The sequence below is a fragment of the Aspergillus heteromorphus genome, assembly GCF_003184545.1.
Source record: "Aspergillus heteromorphus CBS 117.55 chromosome Unknown BO70scaffold_63, whole genome shotgun sequence".
Classification (NCBI taxonomy): Eukaryota; Fungi; Ascomycota; class Eurotiomycetes; order Eurotiales; family Aspergillaceae; genus Aspergillus; species Aspergillus heteromorphus.
Window position 1 is genome coordinate 73431 of NW_020290468.1, and position 21415 is coordinate 94845.

At 31.2% G+C, this 21415-nt stretch overlaps 3 protein-coding genes across 3 annotated transcripts; all 3 read left to right on the plus strand.

The window, feature by feature from the left end:
• The first annotated feature begins 69 nt into the window (after nucleotides 1-69).
• Nucleotides 70-2697, plus strand: rad7 (DNA repair protein Rad7, protein). Its single transcript, XM_025544474.1, has 6 exons — nucleotides 70-163; nucleotides 222-260; nucleotides 328-355; nucleotides 462-998; nucleotides 1061-1226; nucleotides 1362-2697. Coding segments are annotated over exons 1-6 (1785 nt in total). The 5' UTR covers nucleotides 70-161; the 3' UTR covers nucleotides 2375-2697.
• Nucleotides 2698-4723: 2026 nt separating this feature from the next.
• On the plus strand, nucleotides 4724-7769 carry BO70DRAFT_302942 (uncharacterized protein; the record flags this gene model as incomplete). Its single annotated transcript, XM_025539770.1, has 3 exons — nucleotides 4724-4965; nucleotides 5032-5431; nucleotides 5559-7769. The coding sequence occupies 3 exons, from the start codon at nucleotides 4724-4726 to the stop codon at nucleotides 7767-7769; spliced, it is 2853 nt and encodes a 950-aa protein (XP_025394283.1).
• A 1547-nt stretch (nucleotides 7770-9316) lies between these two features.
• Nucleotides 9317-10371, plus strand: BO70DRAFT_325363 (DNA-directed RNA polymerase II core subunit RPB11; the record flags this gene model as incomplete). The annotated part of the gene is made up of 4 exons (XM_025540642.1): nucleotides 9317-9444; nucleotides 9558-9616; nucleotides 9678-9787; nucleotides 9889-10371. 4 exons carry the CDS (start codon nucleotides 9317-9319, stop codon nucleotides 10090-10092), a joined length of 501 nt encoding a protein of 166 aa, XP_025394284.1. The 3' UTR covers nucleotides 10093-10371.
• Nucleotides 10372-21415: the final 11044 nt, after the last annotated feature.

The following is a 21415-nucleotide window of genomic DNA, read 5'->3' on the forward strand; positions in this document are numbered from 1 at the left end:
GAGGCGATAAGCCACCCGTCGAGTCTCGCGTTAAGTGGAACGCGAAATCACCACGGGTTCCTGTGACCAGCAAGTATCGCCACCTTCATCAGACCTCCCAATAACCCCCCTCCCCTAGAGTCCACTTCATCTACCCTTCTACTAGGCTTCACTTTGATCAAATGTATGTGCCTCATATGCGATAGAATATGTGCGAATCTGTCACTCACAACCGAAAACAGGGCGAACAGAAGACAGACGAGGAATCAAATCAGGGGCCCGTATGTACTCTGACTAAGTACTTCCAAGGCTCACCCTCCTGTCTTTGGTAACTAACGTTGCTCCCAGACACTCTGCCCTTACGGACTTTCTGGCTGTAAGTAGCCCTTTTCATGCGTCGGCTCTGTTCGCTTGCCGTCCATTCGCTTTTTGTCGTCCCAAAGTGGCTATCTTGGGAACCCAGCTGACTAACTTGTTCTTAGTCCAACAACATCTCTGCCGCTCAGATCCATCAAGACCATCAACGGCGCCTGCAAGAAGCCGAGCGTCAGGCTGCCGTAGAAGAGGAAGGAGATGTAACTGTGGGACATGACGAGCATCATCATGTTGGTGAGTTGCCGGAAGAGAGGAAGAAGCGCAAGCGAAAGGAGGCAGTCGCTCTTGCGAACATCAAGCAAAGCAAGGAATTTGCTCGTCGTAAAGCTCGGCGGACTGGTGAGTCTGACGATGACGACGAAGCCATTGCCCGAGAAATGATGCATGAGAGATCTCGGCCGTTGCCAGGTCAACTTGAGAATTGTGAAGCTTGTGGTAAACGCTTCACAGTCACCTCCTACAGTAAAACTGGCTCCCAAGGGGCTCTTCTCTGTGCAAAGTGCTCAAAGGTGCTAGCAGATGATGAGAAAAAATTGAAAGCTAAAAAGCGCGGGGCAAGGAGTGGTCGACGTCAGAATCAAAGCAATTTGCTCGATGGGCTTATCCAGCAGGGTGCTTTAAGTTTGGCCGAGATGTGTACAAAGGTATGTACATAGGTTTCCACACATCAAAACAGATAGCTCTATTGACTTAATGGCTGCACCAGAGAGTCGCTGACAACATTAACGACATTGAAGAGTTCGGTGATCTGCCCTCGCAACTACTCCATCGCCTCAGCCAAATATTGTGCAAGAGGCGGGTTTTAACTCCAAGAACTCTTAATCTGTTTCTGCGCCCAGGTATAGATTCTATTGATATCTATGATGCAGCCAGTGGGTTCCCTATATGCCTTTTCATTCGCCCACACTCTTTTTCTTTCCAAATTCACTCCCTCCCATCTATGCTTTTTCATCCTCTTTATTACTCTGCCAGGATATTGTAAATGCTTATATTCTAACCGAAACCAGAGTTAGAAACAGATGACTTCGAAAAAATCTTCACTTTGATGCCTAACTTATCCTGCGTCAATATCAGGTTTGCTGGCCAGATGAAAGACAAGGTAATTGAAAGCATGTTAGGCCGTAATCTGAAAATCAAGCGTTTGCAGCTGGATGCTGCGAATTTAGTGTCAGACACGTATTGGCGACGGCTGTTCCAAAATTTAGGGGTTCAACTGGAAAGCCTCAAATTGTCCAACCTTGACTTCTCTCTGGATGATGAATCTGTGGAGGTGTTGTGCAGATGTTGTACAAACCTTCAGCGACTGAAATTGAAACAGTGCTGGAAAGCCGGCAATCATTCGCTCCGGGCTATTTCAAATCTATCGTCCTTGGAGCATCTATCTTTGAGCTTCGTTCAAGAGGTACATACTGAGATTCTTCTGGAAACAATTTCTAGGGTTAGCCCAAAGCTGCAAACCCTGTCATTGGAAGGTTTCTCAAATGCCAATGACCGTCTTCTGGAGGTTGTTCATGACAACTGCCTCACTCTGAAGAAGCTACGATTCTCTCACAATGCTGCGTGTTCTGATGCAGGCTTCGTCAGACTATTCACAGACTGGGAGAACCCCCCATTGGAAATTGTGGATCTATCATCTATGCGAGACCTTGACAACACAAATCCAGAAAGTCCTACCGATGCAATTGGCCTTGCATCCCAAGGTCTTGTTGCTCTTATGAATCACTCGGGTTCCAGGGTACAGAAATTGAACATTTCATCCTGTCGCCACGTGTCACACTCGGCATTCGAGGAGGTATTCTCGCATGAAAAAACGTACCCTCACCTCAAGGAGCTGGATGTCTCGTTCCATACAGTTATCGATGATTATATTGTGGGCCGAATCTTTCGGTGTTGTCCTAAAATTCGCAAGCTGGTCGCTTTTGCTTGTTTTAACTTGCGAGATGTTCAAATCCCCATCGGGGTTGCTCTTATTGGGAGTCTGAAGGCTCAGGATCCCATGATTGTCCGAAGCGCTTATTGAATTTGCGAGCGGCAAAAAAATTGCAAAGTTGCCTTAACCCACGTGTGGTATGAATGATGACGGGAAACCCCTACTTTGTGGCCTAATTTCAAGCGCCATGTGCTCCGTCGCTCATTAGGGCAACGTCTGCCTTCCATTATTTCCATGCGTTCCTTGGTTGGGGCACCCTGGCGAGAAACACAGGCTGTGTCTCTAATTTGCCTCGAAATTCCCCAGAACTAAGAACTTAGCTCGTGCGTTCCAAGTATAATCGAGATACCTAGTAATTGCCTACGGTAACGTACGAATTAAACTGGTGCCTTAAAGGCCTAGGTAGAGATTGTACCTATGTATGTATGAAGCCGGGAGATCTACCGCGGACCAGCCTCGAACTACGGACTACTTTAGTATCAAGTATATGGCCGCATGGCCCCGCCTTAGATTGAGTCGGTATTGTAATTGTCCCACCAGAGCGTCAGTCAGCCGATGTCTACACAGTAAGTATTCCCTAGATAGATACTATCTACATGCGGCAATTCAGACAAAGGCATGATAGTCATATATACCTGGTAGTTAAAGACCGGTAAAAGTAGCGGCGGATGGATGGATGGTGAGTCACTTGGCAAGCTGATTTAATATACGGAGTACACGTCTTCAGAATAATGGGCTGACAAGAGTTGGTATGGAAGGAGAGTTGGCACCCGCCATTCTGACAGGTTCACCGCAGTCAATAATAATAACAAGAATTACAATAGTACTCCGTGATTACGGAGTAGATAGCGGGCTGAGAAGGGGTTGCGGCTTTCAAGCCTCCTTTTTCTTCAAGACCCGACCGGGCGGGCGCGGTAAGAGGCGGGTTGGTTGGGGTTTCCATCCATCCCCCTTACATGACTACCAGATATTAGTTAGATAGATAGATATTCCCTAGTAACTAGCGGTAGTAATGGGCTTGTATGGAATGAATGGTGGAATGGTGGAATGCGCCTCTCTGATTTTCTTTTCTTTTCTTCTTTTTTTTTTTTTCATTCCTCTGAGCTGTTGCATGCTGTTCTTGTATCTACGACTGAGATAGGTTTAGTACTGCGTTTGCCCAAGCCGCCCATCCCAAGCCGCCCGCCCGAGACAGTTCCAGTTCCCACCAGCCTGAAGCCCTGGTAGGCCGGTCGAGGTCCATTACTATATTTGGCGTGGCTCGCCGCCGGACTTACCCTCCCAGGGGCTCCACCCTCCACATCCAGGGTCTGCTTCGGTGCTTGGGACTGGTAGACCGGCTGGTCTGGTGGGTGGACTATTTATCGCCCTAGTTTTCAGGTCTTGTTACTTTTAGTATCTAGTATTTATTATTATTATTTTTATTAGTTGGCTATTCTTACTCCGTACGTACGTACTACTATCATCATTCTGATTCAGTCCGTCCGTTCTTCTGATTATTTTTACTCCTGCGATTACTGTTACCTACCACCTTACTCTATCTACCTACTCCGTTTTTTCGTACTAGTAGTAGTACTAGGTACTCTAGTAGTAGTAATAACCGTATCCTCCTGCTTTCTTTCTGTCCACTGATCAGCGCCTCTTTCTCTTCTCTTCTTCCCCCCCTCTCTCTCTCTCTCCAAGCCCGGCCCCCTCCTCTCCCCCCCTCCCCCTTTTCCCCCCTGCGTCCTCTCCATCCTACCCACTCTTTTTACTGTCGCTCTGGTGCTTCTTCTGGTGATTTGCTCCGGTTCGTTCGTGCTGCCGCTGCCGCTGCTTCTTTTGGCGTTTTTGAAAAGGTTCGGGTTCGCCTTTGTCATCAAAACATTCCCCTCCATTCCGCGAGGGCGATTTCTTTTATTTACTTTTTAAACTCGATCGGAAGGAAGCTCATCGTCGCCTGCACCGCCCGAAATCCACTTCGAAGTGCGACCTTCCTAATCATATCCGTTACTAGTCTCCAAGCCCCGCTGATGCGATGGGAGTGTGAGGGTCCTGGTTGCTCTTGATTGATTATACGGTGTATCAGAAACCTTCTCTCTGGCCACCTCGCCTATTCTCATTTCTCACGATCTCCTCGCAAAACCCCTAGCCGACCCCGAAGCATCCTTATCCACCACAAGCCTTCATTGACACCACTTTTTCCGATTCATTAACGTCATTTCCTTTATTTCTTGGCCGAAAGCCCCGCCAGGATCGTGTTCCGTGCGGCTTGGACAGGCCCAATCGTTCCAAACATAACTCCCTCCACACATCGCGGAAGTCCTGTTTATGGGATACAAACAGCGCAGTTGAGAAGGGGTCGGGAATTTTGTAGCGTTTGGAAGCTGGCAGTAGCTGGCTCAATTTCCCTGGAAGTGGTTACCGGCGTCACTAGTGGTCGCCTCGGTTTCAGCCCAGATGCCAATCAAGCTTCCCAAAGGCTTCGCCCGACGAAAATCGTCTGGCAACGCTCTAGAGGAAGTGGAAAACCCTCCTCAGTCTTCATTCAGGGTTTTTGAGCGACCGTCTGGTGACAAAAAGTCCTTCGGTGATGGCAACCTAGTGTCGAAGAGGTTAAGCGAAGGCCAGCCTTTGTACTCACCATCGGAAGATGACAATAACATTTTCGCTGCGCATAAATCCCAGCCTCCCAAGAACCTGTACGAAATCCCCTCCCGCAAACATCATTATCGGATGCAGAGTGGCTGACTAGTTGATAATCGAAGAAATTTCTACGAAGGCACACCGTCTGCTCGAGTACGTCCGTCAACGCGCCAGTCAGCAGACGGGCCATCTCAACCTGAGCTTCAATCCCCACATACTCGAAACCTATACGATATACCGATACCTCCCCTGTCCGGTGCAATTCGTGCTGCTGGCCGTACCTTTTCCTTCGGTGGGAGATTCTCGAAGGCCCCTGTGCCGACTCCTCCACCCCAGCCGTCTACGCCTGGTCCCTCAAGAAGCAGAGCAATGACAACCAGCACGTCGAGTACTGCTACACCGCCAAGGCTCCCAGAAACCCAATTACAGATTGGTAAAATTGAAGACGACTTTCAAAACATGTTTGGCGATTTTGAGAATCGCCACGGTGTGCAGAAGGATTTATCCTCTCAAAATAAACCAGTAGATCCGGTAAGGACCGTTCGCTTTCCACTGCCCTTCCCCCATCTACAATCTAACCCACCACCCTACCGGATCATCATTGATCTAGTAAAGAACGGCGCAGGCCAGCGCTAAGATATTGCTATAGGGCTCACCTGGACCGTCAACCCGACCAGATGCCTTCACCCGCAAGGAAGACAAGATCTCGCGCCCGTCACCAATTGACACTGATCGATCAAGAGAAGTGGAACCTTCTCCGTATTCCTGGGACAGCCGGCACTCGGAAGAGGGTCTCCTCACCACGCTCGATTCGCCTATCGAACAACTAGGAGCTGGGCCAGACCACCGCGATACTAATACAATCTCTATTGGAGAACGGCGCAAGTCTTCAGCTCTGTCTAATGCAGTCCCTTTAGCGACAACTTCCCATCGCTCCTTGGCAAAACCTCGAACCGTAGCGGATGGAGGACTGAGAAGAAGTGGGATATACTCCAGCAAACGGGATTCTGAACCCATTGAAGACGAAGATGCTAAGCTGATCAGAGATTCTGTTTACTCGACCCAGAGAAGCTCTCAGGCAGTATTCGCGTCTGACCAAGAAGGCTCTGATGCCGAAAATGACGCTCCTCTTTTTGGTCATGGAGATACAAACGTGTTTCATACTCATCATCATCGAAAATCCCAACCGAAAGAATCATTGAACTCACCCACCCTTTCAGATCATCACCTCGACTTCTCAATTGCAGCACATGCTCGCTTGGCTGAACAGTACGAGAAAGCTCAGCCAGTGCCGGCTCCGTTCTCGAACAAAGTTATGACTCCTTCCCAGTTCGAACATTATCGCCAGCAGCAGGAGCTTAGAAGGTCGAATAGTCACGCCTCGAAGAGCGAGAATTCCGCCGAGAGTGACTATGAGGAGGAGGATGAGGTGGAGAAGGATCGCGAAGCAGATAGACAACGGCGAAAACAAGAGGCTCACTTGTCTGTTTACCGACAACAAATGATGAAGGTGACCGGCCAGGATTCTCCGGCACCAGCTCTGAGACCTGCTATGGATCGAGCTAGTAAGAGTGCACCAAATCTATTACACCCGGGAAATATATCAGGGAGTGGCAAAAGCAGTGATGGGGACGGGGACGAAGATGAGGAAATCCCTCTAGGGATTTTGGCTGCCCACGGGTTTCCCAACAGAAACCGGCCTCCAACTCGTCTAACACCGTCTAACTCTATACCAAATCTTCGTGCTTCTTTCCAACAGCCGTATGTGTCGTCACCTGGATCTGTTGCAGAGCACGACGTCAATAACCGCGGTAGTTTGCCTGTCTTCGCTCGAAACCTGCCACGGGATCCTTATTTTGGTGCAAGCCTGGTGAATCCTTCCAACAGGGAGTCTCTGGCTCTGGGAGGAGGTGCATCAGTTCACGGTGGGCCCTCTCCAGCGCTGCCCCCCGGAGGATTAGTAGGTGTCATTGCAACGGAGGAGCGAGCAAGAGCAATGAGACGAGGAAGCCCTAACACCCAAGCCATGTACGACTTCCAAGCTGGGATGTCTGTGCCGCCTGCCCATCCTGGTGGCGTCCCAAGACCATACACGATGATGAATTTGAGCTCGGCCAATACGGCTGGTATGCAACCCACGGTCTCCGCAACAGAACAGGCACAAATACAGCTGTCTCAGCAGATGACGCAAATGGTCCAGATGCAAATGCAATGGATGCAGCAGATGATTCAGATCCAAGGTGGACAGAGTAATCAACTCATGCTCCCCGGAGGAACCCCACCCACGCTGAATGCTAATGTGAATGTACGGCCATCGTCCATGCCGTCTGCTGGCAACATCAACAACGCCCCTGGTGTCTATCAGAGCGATCAGCGGACGCTGAGCATGCTTGATCCCAACGCCTCTTCACGTCTCAATAGTACAGCCATGCCATATGCATCGGGTGGTCTCAGGCCCAGCACACCAGCAGGGAAAGGCTATGCGCCGTCCATTGCTCCCTCGGAACGCAGCAATGTTGGTCTCGCGCCTCGTTATAGGCCAGTCTCAACAATGCAGCCCGAATTTGGGAGTACAAACGCCTCTTTCATGTCGAAACCATGGAATGATGAAAACCCAAGATCATCGGTCTCAGTTACCACCCCGGCCGGGTCACATATGTCGAGGGCCGCCATTCATCCAGTGACAAGTGATAGCAGGCCAGTTGACACTGGGAAACCGAACACTGGTACCGAGCCTGACGATGAAGACGATGACGAAGGCTGGGCCGAAATGATGAAGAAACGAGAAGATAAACGCAACAACTGGAAGATGAAGAAAGAAACATCGAGCTTCGGTGACCTACTAAATGCTGTGCATTGATATGGTTGGTAAGTGATATTATTATTGTGTTTGACAAGGGATGCCACTGCCTATACATCCTCTGCTTTTGCTGTTCGGCCAGATCATGGCGTTTCACACCGGCGCTCGATATTTCTCTTAGGGCTTTTTCTAAGAGCTTCGGCCTATACATGTTTGTTCATAACTATTCTCCCCTTCTCCCCATTCTTTCCTCATCTTTTTTTTAATCTTTCACATTTTCTGTCGCGCATTTTGGACATGGTCTCATTTTTCTCAACATTTATGTTCAGTGTCATCTCAGGGGCTTGTTTACAACATGAGGATGGGGTTTCCCTCTTCCGTGGCTTGCTTCTTTTTCTGTTTTGCCTCTTCGATTCGAGCAAGGTATGGTGGTTCATGAATGGCGTTCACATGGGTTGAGAATCCCTTACGCCTAGTAAGGGCCGTGATTGGCTCGCTCTGAAGCAAGTTGGCCTGTACTTTTCCTCTCTTGTATACTCAGGGCGTGACTGATCACCATAGCACATAATATATGGCAATAGGTCAGGGGGGCAGCATAACTTAGACGATAATATGTGGTATATGATTATATGGAGTTTTTTAGCAGGTTCTAGATGCCAGTTAGTGTAGTTTGATTGCAAAGTAAGATAAGATAGTCTGCCTCGCGTCCGTTGAACTCCGAAGAAGGTGGTTGGGCCAGTAAAAGTAGCGGGTCCTGATCACGTGCCACTTTGTCACGGGATCCTCTGATCTTCAGCACCGGGGCCTTGTTACGAAACAGTTTATATTATTCTGTCATCACAGACTGTCAAGAATACATCACATCACAACACATCACACTTTTCAAAGCATCTCTTACAGTTGTTTCACAAAGTGGGCTTTTCTTCTTCACTGCTGAGCTTCTCGCGTGCACCTGACAACCACTCACAATAATACAATCTTGCCTAAGGACAAGGAGTGAGCACAGAAGAAAGACAAGTGAAGAAGCAGAGAAGATAGAAGCGAGGAGTAGTATTTACCCCCAGCTTATCACTGCACTCATTCGGCTCCCTCTTTCCTATCTCACTATCTCATTTTTCTTCTTGACTTGTATCTGTCCCTATCAGGGTCTTCTTCCTCTTGCTTTTTTCTTTTTTCTTTTATTTGACTATTCCTGTTGTTTTGGATACAACCCTTGGATATTAAACCTACCTCCCTGTTCACACAGTGCAAAATGAACGCACCAGACCGGTAGGTATAATATTCTTTTAACTGTCTCTTCCTGTTACTTATAGCCCCGTTCCCCTTTTCATTTCCTGGAGGGTTATTTTGTCTATGTTTCTCTTCTCTTTCGGCTTTCTGTATCCAAGATGGGGATGGGGGTGCCTAGCAGGGCTCTGTAAGATATGGGCTCCTGCCTTTCCTATTCACTACCCTCGGGCTTGAGGATATCATGACCGGAATGGCCAGTACCACAATCCACCCCGGATTGCCCTCCTCCCATGTCTCTTTATTGAATGCCTTGTCCTTCTATCCCGTGTTTGTTCACTCCCAGAATCTTCTCCCTTTCTCCATAGCCTCCCGACATAATGAGTCCCACCAAGGAGTACATCATGCCCAAAGAAATGGCATACGCGCGTTGGAGAAACGGCAGCGGCGGAACCCCCCGCATTGGCTGCCAGTCCACTATCAATGTCTCCCATGACCAGCAGCCGAGGTCTGCTTCAGTTTTCTGATGCTTTATCCCCCACCCCCTCCCTGGTCTTTACCACATCACGCCGCCTGAAGGATGTCTTTTCTCAGGCTATACTGACAATATTTGAAATCCAGGTACGAGTCGTTCGTCCTTGCGAGTGGCGAGAACAAGGTGGAGATGGAAATTGATACTCGTGAGTTGTTTTGCTACCTGGTCCGCTGGCGTCTGCTGCTAAAATTGGTTGCCTCTGATAGGAATCCCATCTTCTGCAATCTTTACCTTCAACAAGGAAGATCACACCCTTGGGAACCTGATTCGCTCTCGGCTTTTGCAGAGCTCCCATGTCCTCTTCGCTGCCTACAAGGTCTGCTACCCCTGTAACGCGTGCCTGCCCAAGCCGAACTCAAATCCGCCTGTTTCACATTTGTCGTTTTGACTTGTACGTATCTGACGCTCTCGGTCCAGGTTCCTCATCCTCTTGTTCCGAAGTTTCTGCTCCGTGTTCAGACCGATGGCGACGTTACTCCCAAGGAAGCCGTCATTACAGCTTGCCATGAGCTTGTCCGTGACTTGGGTATCCTTTCTCGTGAGTTTACCAAGGAGTATGAGCTCCGCAAAATGGTGGGGGCAACCAGCCAGCAGCAGAATGGTGTCCAGGACGGTGTCTAAGGGCCGACCAGGCTACTGGGAAAGGAGCGCCGGGTCTGCGTTCACAGACATGTTTTCACTTCGGATCTACGCAGCTGGTCATGCGGGTCCTTCTCGTTTAAGGTCATACCCTCTATTTTAGTCCTGTTCTCATTGCCTGCTGTGATTAGTAGACCTAGCCCTCGGATACCTTGTTTTCCGGCTTCGGGCATATTGCGCGCATTGGGAATGATGTCATTGGTGTTGTAACTGGCCCTTGAAGCGATTAAACCGTAGGCAGTCTACCTAGGACCTTACTACATAGTACCACTCACTAACTTTGGGTACCTGAGTAATTGTGTACTTCGTAGTCAACCAACAGTAGTTAAGTAGAAGTACTAATAGTGATCCAGTGACCAAGTAAGAATCTTACTTGGTCACTGTGATCCCTGACTCTCTTTTATCTAAATTAATCTATCTTTTCTGTTACTTTGTGTGGCTGTTTTTTTATTAGATTATAAGCCCCGGACTTATTATTTAAAATTTATTGAATAATAATTTAATAATTTCTTTATTTTTTTATTATCAAATACTATAGTATATTATTAGATAGATTTTTAGATTGTTTATAATATTATTATATCTGTGTGTTAAATCAGTATATTTTTTATATTATAATTATATTAATTAGCCAGCAGTACTATCAGTATTATTTTTATTATTAAAATTATTATTTAAATAATTTAATTAGAGTGGCTTAACCTGACTGTTATATCTTAATCTTAATCTGATCATAATCTGGTGGTTAGATTAAGATATAAAAAATTTTTAATTATATAATTAAGATTAGAATAAGATATAATTATTATTTTAATTATTTATACTTACTAGTTAGAAAGATTAGATATAATAAATAAATTAATAATTATAAATTAATTTATAATATATATATTCTTTTTATATAAATAATATATAAAGTATAATATATATTTAATTATAATATAATAATATTCTTTAGATATAGTCTACTACTTAATTTATTTAATTAATTATTTTAAAAAATATATTATACTCTGAAAAAGACTTTTATAGAATCTAATATAAAAGAAATAAGAAAAAATATAAAATATTAAATTTAAAATATAATTATCTAATTAATTTATCTAATTAATCTAATTAAATCTAGTTAAAATAAAAAATATTTTTTAATTAAAACTAATTTAGTAGTCTACTATAATTAATATTTATTTAATATCTAAAAATTTTAATAATAATTATATATATATCTTTTTAAATAATTTTATAAAATATTCTTTAATCTATATTTAATTAGAAGAACTTAATTTTAATAAAAAAATAAAATAATAAAATTAATTATTTATTTAAATTAAATATATTTAATAATTTAAAATAATAAATAACAGATAATTATAAAATATAAAACTTAATTCTAAAAATTCTGTTTATTATAAATTATAAAGATCTAGAGAAAGATAATAATTAAAAAAGATTTATTTTAAAAAAAATAAATAAATATTTATAATAGCTTTTTACTTAGTATTTAATTAATTATTTATATAAATATAATAAATAATAATTTTTTCTTATAACTCTTACAGAGATAATAATTTATAAAATTAATTTTTAAATTTTTAATTTAGAAAAATAGAAGTAGAAAACTCTATAAAAATAATTTATTTTATTTTAAAATATATTTTTATATAAATATAATCTATTATATTTTAATATATAGCTAATATATCTACTATATTTTATTTATTTAAAATTTTAATAAATTTAATAAATAAAAATTTATATCTAAAATCTAAAATTATAAAATAATTTCTTCTTTTAAATAAAGGTGTTTAAAATATAATAAATTAAAATAAAAAATAGATTTTTATAAAAAGAATTTATAAAAAATTTTTATAAAATCTTTTATAAGAGCTATAATATTATAATATAAATTTAATATATTTTATTTATTTTATTTATTTTATTTATTTAATTTATTTAATTTATTTAATCTATTTAATTTATTTAATCTATTCTATTTTAATAATTTAATTATTCTTTTTAACTATTTTATATATAATCTATAATCTATTTTTAATTTTATTAATAGCTCTTTGAGCTATATCTTATTTCTAAATCTAAAAATAATCTAATTTAGAAAAAATAGTAGAATAAAATAATATATTTATTTTTAATATTTTAATTAATAATTAATATATAGTTTTCTAATATTTTATAATATAATTAAAATATATAACTAAAATAAAGTAATAATTATATATATTTTTATATTTTTTTTATTATAAGAATAATAATTTTATAAAAAACTAAATTTTATTAATATAACTAGAATTTTCTTATTATTTCTAATAAATAATAATAAAAAAATACTAATTTTTTTTAATTATATTTTTTTAATTTAAAAAGCTTTTTGTTTATATATTTTTAAATAATAATAAAAATAATTAGATTAATAATTATTTAATCTAAATATATCTTAATTATACTAGAGCTTAAAAAAATATAATAAATAAATCTTAATATTAAGAATAATTAAAATAATTAATTATCTGATTTTTAGCTATATTATAATTAAATATAAAATTTTTTTTAATCTAATTATAATCTGGTGATTAGATATAAAAATTCTAATTAATCTGACCTGACCTGGCTGTTAGCCACTCTAAATTTAATTTACTGAATCTAGATCTTATAATTATATTCTCAATATTATTAAAATAAATATAACTAGTAATACTAATCTATCTTTAATTCTTTATTTTTTTATAATTAATTAGATATAATTTATAAGGATAGTAATCCTTATAATACTCATAATATATTATATTATAAGAAATACTTATACTGCAGAGACAGTCTCTTATAAAATAATTATACTAGTATAATATATAATTTACAGAATTCTTATAAATATATCTATTTATAAAAAAAGCTAGATAGAAGACTAGTAATAATATTTTAAATAATATAAATATTATTTTAATATATATTTTTATAATCTTATTACTTAAAATCTATAAGATAATTTATTAAAATTATATTTATATAAAATATTAAATATTATATTTATAAAAATTCTTTTAATTTTTTTAAGACTAATTATAAAATTATTACAGAGAAAATAATTAAAATAAATATAATTTTATTTTTTTTTTAAAAATCTTTATAAATAATTAAATATATTTTAATAAATTATAGAACTAAAATAGAGCTTTAAAATTTTTATAAATAATAAAAAAACTTATAAATCTCTAAATAATTCTGATATTTTATTTATAAAATAAAAAAAGATTAATATATATATATATATATTTTATAAAATAATAAATATTATAGTATTTATAATTATATTATTTTTTAATTATTTATTATCTAATAAAAATCTACTACAAAGATTAATAATTAAAATAAAAATTAATAAATTGTGATAGAATAACCCAGCTATCGGGATAAAGGTCATCAGGATGATGTACTAGTGGTTATGAGAGTCATAAGATTATTAATAGTGGTTTTATATCTTTCTAATATCTATAAGATATCAATCTCTCTATAAGAAGCTACTAATTCTTCAAGAATTAATCTATCTTATAAATATAGACTATTTTTATTATTATTAAATAAATATATAATATTTTATAATTAATTTCTTATCTAGTTAACAGACTTTCTATTCTGATAAATAGATTCTATTATATTCTGATTTTTCTTTTTTTAACTATCTAAGAAAGATATTATTTATTAAAAATAATAAAGAAATAAAAACACTCAGTAATTAAATTAATTCAGAATTCTTATTAAATATTATTTCTATTATTAAAGAGATTTAACAGCTAGAAAATTATATTTATTAATTAAAATAAGCTATTAACTTATAGCAAAGAATAGCTTATCTTTAAAAAAATAGCTTCCCGAGTAAAATCTTCTTAAAATACTATTAATTCTTCCCCGAGTCAGAAAAAAATAAGAGAGAGATTAAATTTAAAGATATCTCTTATTTTATCCTAAACTTTAATCTCTAAAAATATTAAAAATAAATTATTAATTTAAAATATATATTCAGAGATATATTTAAGAAATATTTATTAAAAAAATACAAGATTCTCACTGCTATTAGTTATATAAATCTAGTATATAAACAGAGATAATATTATTTTATAAATAATAAAAGTCCGAAAAAAAGATAATTTCTTAAGAAATTATAATCTTAGTTTAAAGATTAGACTCTTATACTAATTTAAAATATTATTACTCTTTAATTAGATATTATAATTTAATTTAAACAGACTTATTAATAATATAGTCAGGATTCGCGAGAGTTTTATATTTATCTTAATATCTTAAAATAATACTTTTCTTATTAAGCAAAAAAAAAAAAAGTTTTATTTTATTTTATTAAGCTACTATTAGATTTAAATTATTATATTTAAGAATATATTTCTTATCTATCAGAGAAGCAGAATAAAATAATAACTATTACTACTTACTATTATAAACTATAAAAAAATAAAAAAAAATATAAGTAAAATAATAATTAATTTAGTAATTATAAGCCACGCAAGCGCTTTCAAGAAATTACTAGTAAAATTATTAAGAAAGATATCTTAAATTACAGAAAAAATCTTATTAGAAAAAATAATAATTAATTATAATATTTTATATATAAAAGTATCTAATATCTTATAAATTAATATTTTATTAAAGATAAAAGAATTTAATCTGCTAGAATCTATTAATTTTTATTAGATTTAAAAAAAAAAATAGAAAAGTTAGAATAAACTCTATAATTTTAATTTCTTTATCTACAGTAGAGATTATATATTATTTTTATATTTCTATTTATATTTAAAATAGTCTTAAAATCTTTGCAGATTTAAATAGCTGTGCTGAAGTAGATATTATTAGTTATTAGTTTATTAAAATTTATAATCTTTAATATATCCGGATTATTATGTCAAAAATTAAAATTATTAATTAAATTATTACTTTTATTTATAATATATAAAAAGTCCTTATTACTACTATTAATTTATAAGAAGATATCTGTATTTTTAAATAATATTATATAAAAATTAATCAGAATTCTTAATTAAAAGACAGCTCTGTATTATTTTTAATAACTATACTTTATAATCTATATATTATCTTATTAGTATAAAACCGCCAGTAATAATTTAGTATACTATCTATTTTATTACTTTCTATTACTTAATTTATTAAAATAACTTGAAACTTAGTAAGAGTATATATTATTATTAAGCTTCTTAAAAATATCTGGCTATTAGAAAAAGAATCTTATAATTTATTATTAAACTCTAAGATAATTTTTATTAAACTTAAGTAATTTTAAGATATATTTTTTATAAATTTCTTCTAATAGCTATCTTCTTATGGCCCTATAAATTATATTATTAATATTAAATTTAATAAAATATTTTCTTATAATTTAATATATCTCTTATTTAAAGCTAAACTTAAGATTCTATAAAAATATATTAAAAAGAATCTAAAACTAGACTAAATTTAATCTTTAAAAAGTCCTACTAAAGTCTCTATTCTCTTTATATTTAAAAAAAATAATAGCTTATATCTTTATATAGACTATAAAAATCTTAATAAGATTTTTATTAAAAATTACTATTTTTTATCTCTTATTTTAGAGATTCTTAACAGAATTTCGGAAAATATCTATTTTTTAAAAATTAATATCAAGAATATATACTACTAAATCTATATTAAAAAAGATAATAAATAAAAGACAGTATTTTATATCTAATATAATTATTTTAAATATATAATTATACTATTTAGATTAACTAATACTTCAGCAATTTTTTAAAACTATATATATACTATATTTTAAGAACTTCTTAATAACTTTTGTATAATATATCTAAATAATATTCTTATCTTTTTATTAGATAAGAAATCTTATATAAAGTATATTTATTAAGTTTTAAAGAGACTTCGAGAAGCTCAGCTCTATATAAAATTATTAAAATATTTATTTTATTAATTCTAAATTAAATTTCTAAGATATATTATTAACTCTAATAAAGTATTTATAAATTCTTAATAAATAAATAATATTATTTTATAACTAATTTCTAAAAGTTATTATAATATCTAGATCTTTCTTAAATTCTGTAATTTTTATTAATAATTTATTTAAGATTACTTTTATATTATCTTATCTCTTACTTTTTTATTTTATAAAATAACTAATAGATAGAAGTTAGAAAAGATTTATTTAATCTTAATTAAATAAACTACTTTCTGCTGTCTTATTACTGTCTTTTAATAAATATTTTTATTAATATATTTTAATTCTACAAAACCCCGCTGTTTAGAAACTGATATATTAAAAAAAAAAATAAATAATATTTTATTCTAATTTAATATTAAGAATATATTCTATTTAGTTATATTCTGATTTTATAAATTCTTTAATATTAAGCTAAATTATAGTACTTCAGATCAAGAGCTATTTACTATTATTTACTCTTTTAAATAATAGTAATAATATTTAGAAAATACTTTTTAAATAATTAAGATTCTATCAGATTATTTAAACTTGTAATTTTTTATATATTAAACTCAGATTAATAAAAGATAAACTTAATAGCTTATAAGTCTAATTCTTTATAATTTTATTATTAAATATAGAATAGAAAAATTAAATTTAGTAAATAGACTTTTCAGAATATTTTCTAAATCTTAAGTAAAATTTACTTCTTAAGAGAAACTATTAATTCTAATTTAAATATAATTTATAAATATATTATTTCTGATAATAAGAAATCTTATCAAAGAAAAAATCTAGTTTAAATCTTAAGATACACAGAATTATTCTAGATTCAATATTTATATTATATTAAGCTTAAAGAATTTTAATAATTAAATTAATATAGAGACAGCTGACTGAACTGCTTAAAAAAATTTATCTTAAAAAAGATTTATTCTCTAATCTACAGCATCACAAGTATATACCGCGAAAGTTTTATACTTAAATATATATAATTTCAAACTTTAAGAAATAATCTTATATTTATAGAATAATAATTCAGAGATATAATAATAAAAGACTACTATTTAATAAAAATAATTAAATTAAAAATATTAAATTATTAAAATAATTAATTATATCTATTTCAAAGATTAATATTATATTCTCTTTTCTAAGATACTATATCAGATACTTATTAAGCTATATTATAATAATTTATTAATAAAATACTTTAAAAAGATCTAAATAAAAGTACTGCTACGCAGAAAGTTTTACTGAAATAAATTATAGTATAATATAACTAAATATATCTAAACTTATTTAATATATTAAGAAATCACTGCTCTAAAGCATTGACTATATAATAATCTTAAATTATTATTAATTTTATTATATCTCTTTATTAAATTAATAATAGATTTTATTACAGGGCTGTCTTCTATTATTTAATATAAAAAAATTATTAATACTATTCTAATTATTATTAATTAATTCTTAAAATACTGTCTTTTCTTTACTATTCTATTTATAATAACTATCCCAGATCTTGCCGAACTATTCTATAAATAAATTAAATTAATCTTTAAATTCTTAAATAAAATTATATTTAATCAAGAATTAATTTTTATTAGTAAATTCTGATTAAATTTAATCTATAATAGCTATATAATCTTAAAGCTTTTAACTATATTCTATTTTTAAATTAATAATTAAATAAAATAAATAAATTAAATATTTAAATATTATCTCTGATACTACTCTAGTCAGTATAATACTAACTAATTATTAATTCTTTCAAGTACTTAATTTGCCTGTAATAATATAGATAATATAATCACAGACTAATTATTTTATAATATTTTTTATAATTTTTTGCTAGATTTTTATATCAGAATTAAGACTAATTCTCAGTAGCAAGAAGTTCCAGTAATATAGAATAAAATTAAAAAACTTAGAGAAATAAGAGAACAGCTATAAAAAATATAATAAATAACTATAAAAAAGTAAAAGAAATATTATAATAAATATAAAAAGCTATTTTATTTTAAAAAAAGAGATTTAATTAAGCTATTAACTTAGAACTTATAATTTAAAGAATTAAAAAAGCTGGCTCTGAAGTTTATAGAATTCTTTTAAATTTTTAAATATATTAGATCTCAGATATATTAATTATATTTATCTGAGAAATATAGATAAATCTATAATATATTTTATATCTTCTTATTAAAATTGTGAAATACTGGAAGAGATTATAAAGAACTGCTCTTGATATCTGAGCTAGATAATAAAGAAGAGAATAACAGTGATACAGTATAGATAGAAATAATAAAGATTATATAAAATAACAAAGAAATATAAAGAGAATAATTATAAATTATTAAAAAAATAACAATCACAAAGTAGAAAAGAAGAAGAAAGAGAAGTAATATAAAAGATTTTTTTATTTATACTTCTTCGCAGGGGATTTATTTATATAAATATAATATAAAAGATTCTTTTATTTATATTTCTTTGCAGGAGATCTATCTATATAAATATAATTAAATACTTATAAAGCTATACAGAAACAGTATATAACTCTGTTTATATTATATATTCTATAAGTTTTCTATCTTTCGCTATCAAATTTCTATTATTTTAAATCAGAAATATATAAGACTATTCTTAATACTTAAATTAGATAGCTTGTCCCAGCGAAGAAGAGCACTATTTATAATAGAATAATCCAGCTATCAGAATAAAGATTATCAGGATAATATATTAGTAATTATAAGAGTTATAAGATTATTGATAGTGGTTCTATATCTCTTTAATATTTATAAGATATTAATCTTTCTGTAAGAAGCTACTGATTCTTTAAGAATTAGTCTATCTTGTGAATATAGACTATTTTTGTTATTATTAAACAAATACACAGTGTTTTATGGTTGATTTCTTATCTAGTCGACAGGCTTTCTACCCTGACAAGTAGATCCTATCACATAAATATAAATTATAATAATCTATCTAGATTATATATTTAATAATTTATAAAGAATTAAAATTATAAAGCTTTTTTAAAAGAATAATTCAATGAATTTTTATAAAGTTTTTAAAATATAGCTAAATAATTTAAAGAATTATTCATTAAATAAATAAAATAAATAAATAAAATAAATAAAATATATTAGATCTGTATTATAATATTACAGCTTTTATAAAAGATTTTATAAAAGTTTTTTATAGATTGTTTTTATAAAAATCTATTTTTTATTTTAATCTATTATATTTATAAGAATGTGTGTTGAGATAGTATAAAGAAAGTATATCTATTATAAAGTTAAGATAATATCTGTATTACTTAAGATATTATTACTAGTCTTTTATCTAGCTTTTTTTATAGATAAATATATTTATAAGAATTCTATAAATTATATATTATACTAGTATAATTATTTCGCGAGAAACTATTTCTATAATATAAATATTTTTTATAATATAATATATTATAAGAATTATAAGAATTATTATTCTTATAATTATTTCTTTTCTTAGAATCTTAATCTTTAAGATTATTATTTATAAGAAATTAAATATTATTAAAATCTCTGCTGTAAAATCTTCTTCACAAGAAAATTAATTAAAAGAAAGATAATTCTCTTTTTTTTTTATAATATCTACTCTATATAAGCCTACTGCAACTATTTTATACAGCTATAATTATATTATTATTTACTATACTTTGAGTTTCTGCGGTTGTGATTAAGTAATAAATATAATATAATATTTTTAATTTAGATATAAATTAAGACTCGGGGCTTAGAACTCAAGATTCTAAGAAAGAATATCTTTTTTAAAAATTTTTTTTTCTTTTTTTTTTAACTCTCTTTATTCTCTGATCTCTTTCTTTTTCTTAATCTCTGTAATCTTCTCTCTCTAATTATTATTATTATTATAAGTAAGTACTTATTTAAAGAATTCTTATAATTATTTATATTCTTACAGTTATTTTATATCTTTATAATTATTTTATAATCTTTATAATTTATTTTATATTTTTATAATTATTTTATACTTCTGTGGCTATTTTATAATCTTTTATTAATTTATAGATATTTATTATTTTATAAGTCTAAGATATATATAATCTAATCTAAAAATTATAACTAATTATTTTAATTTTTTTTTATATTATATATTTATTAATTTTTTTTTATAAAAAAATTATTATTTTTATTACTAGACTTTTATTTTTATTTTTTTTTTTATTTTTTTTTCTTCTTTTTCTGCAAGTATTTGTGGTAAGTAATTTTTTAAAGAGATTTATTTTATATTTTATAATTAATATAAAATTAAAGCAGTCTATCTCTATAATTATTATTATTATTATTATTATTATTATTATTATTACTGCTGCTGCTGTCTCTGTCTTTATTATTAATTATTATTATTATTATTATTAATATTACTACTGCTTCTACTGTGATTTTTTTATCTTTTTTTTTTATAATAAATATTTATCTTTTTTATAAAATATAAGAAGCTAATTTATATATAATTTATTATTTTATTAACTAAGACTTTTAAGATAATCTGACTTTTTATAATATTATTTTCTTATATTTTGCTTATAATTTATTATTATAATAAAAATATTATTTTAAATAATATTCTTATTATTTCTATAATCTATAAATAATAAATAAATAGACTATTCTCTTTTTTAAAAAATATATTTAAATTTATTTAAAATTAATCTATTCTGCAGAATATTAGAATTATAAACTAAGTTTTAACTTAGTTTATAAATCTATTTATAACAAATTAATTTATTAATATCTTTATAAATATATTAATAATTTTATTAGATTTTTTTTTAAATAAAATTATAATCTCTATTTAATTAAAAAAGATATTAGATTATATAATTAATAATATAATTTATTTTTTTTATTAAATTTAATAGTTATTACTAGCTAAAGATTTAAATCTAATTTTATAAGATTCTTTTTATAACTAGAGCTAATTAGCTTTTTTCTCTTAATTAAATATATAGTATATATTATAACTTCTCAGGATTAAGAATATTTATAATATATATTAATAATAATTACAGATAAAAATATAATAATTATATTTAGATTAAATATAAGATTTTTTTTTATAGACTAAGTAATTAATTTATCTATCTTTATTTTTATAAATATTTATTATATTTTATATTTTAAGCTATTATTAGATAGAGATTCTTACAGATAATTTTTTTTATTATTTTTTAAATAAAGACTATACTCGCGAATAAATCTTTTATAAAATTATAAATAATATAGATTTGCGGCTGATTTT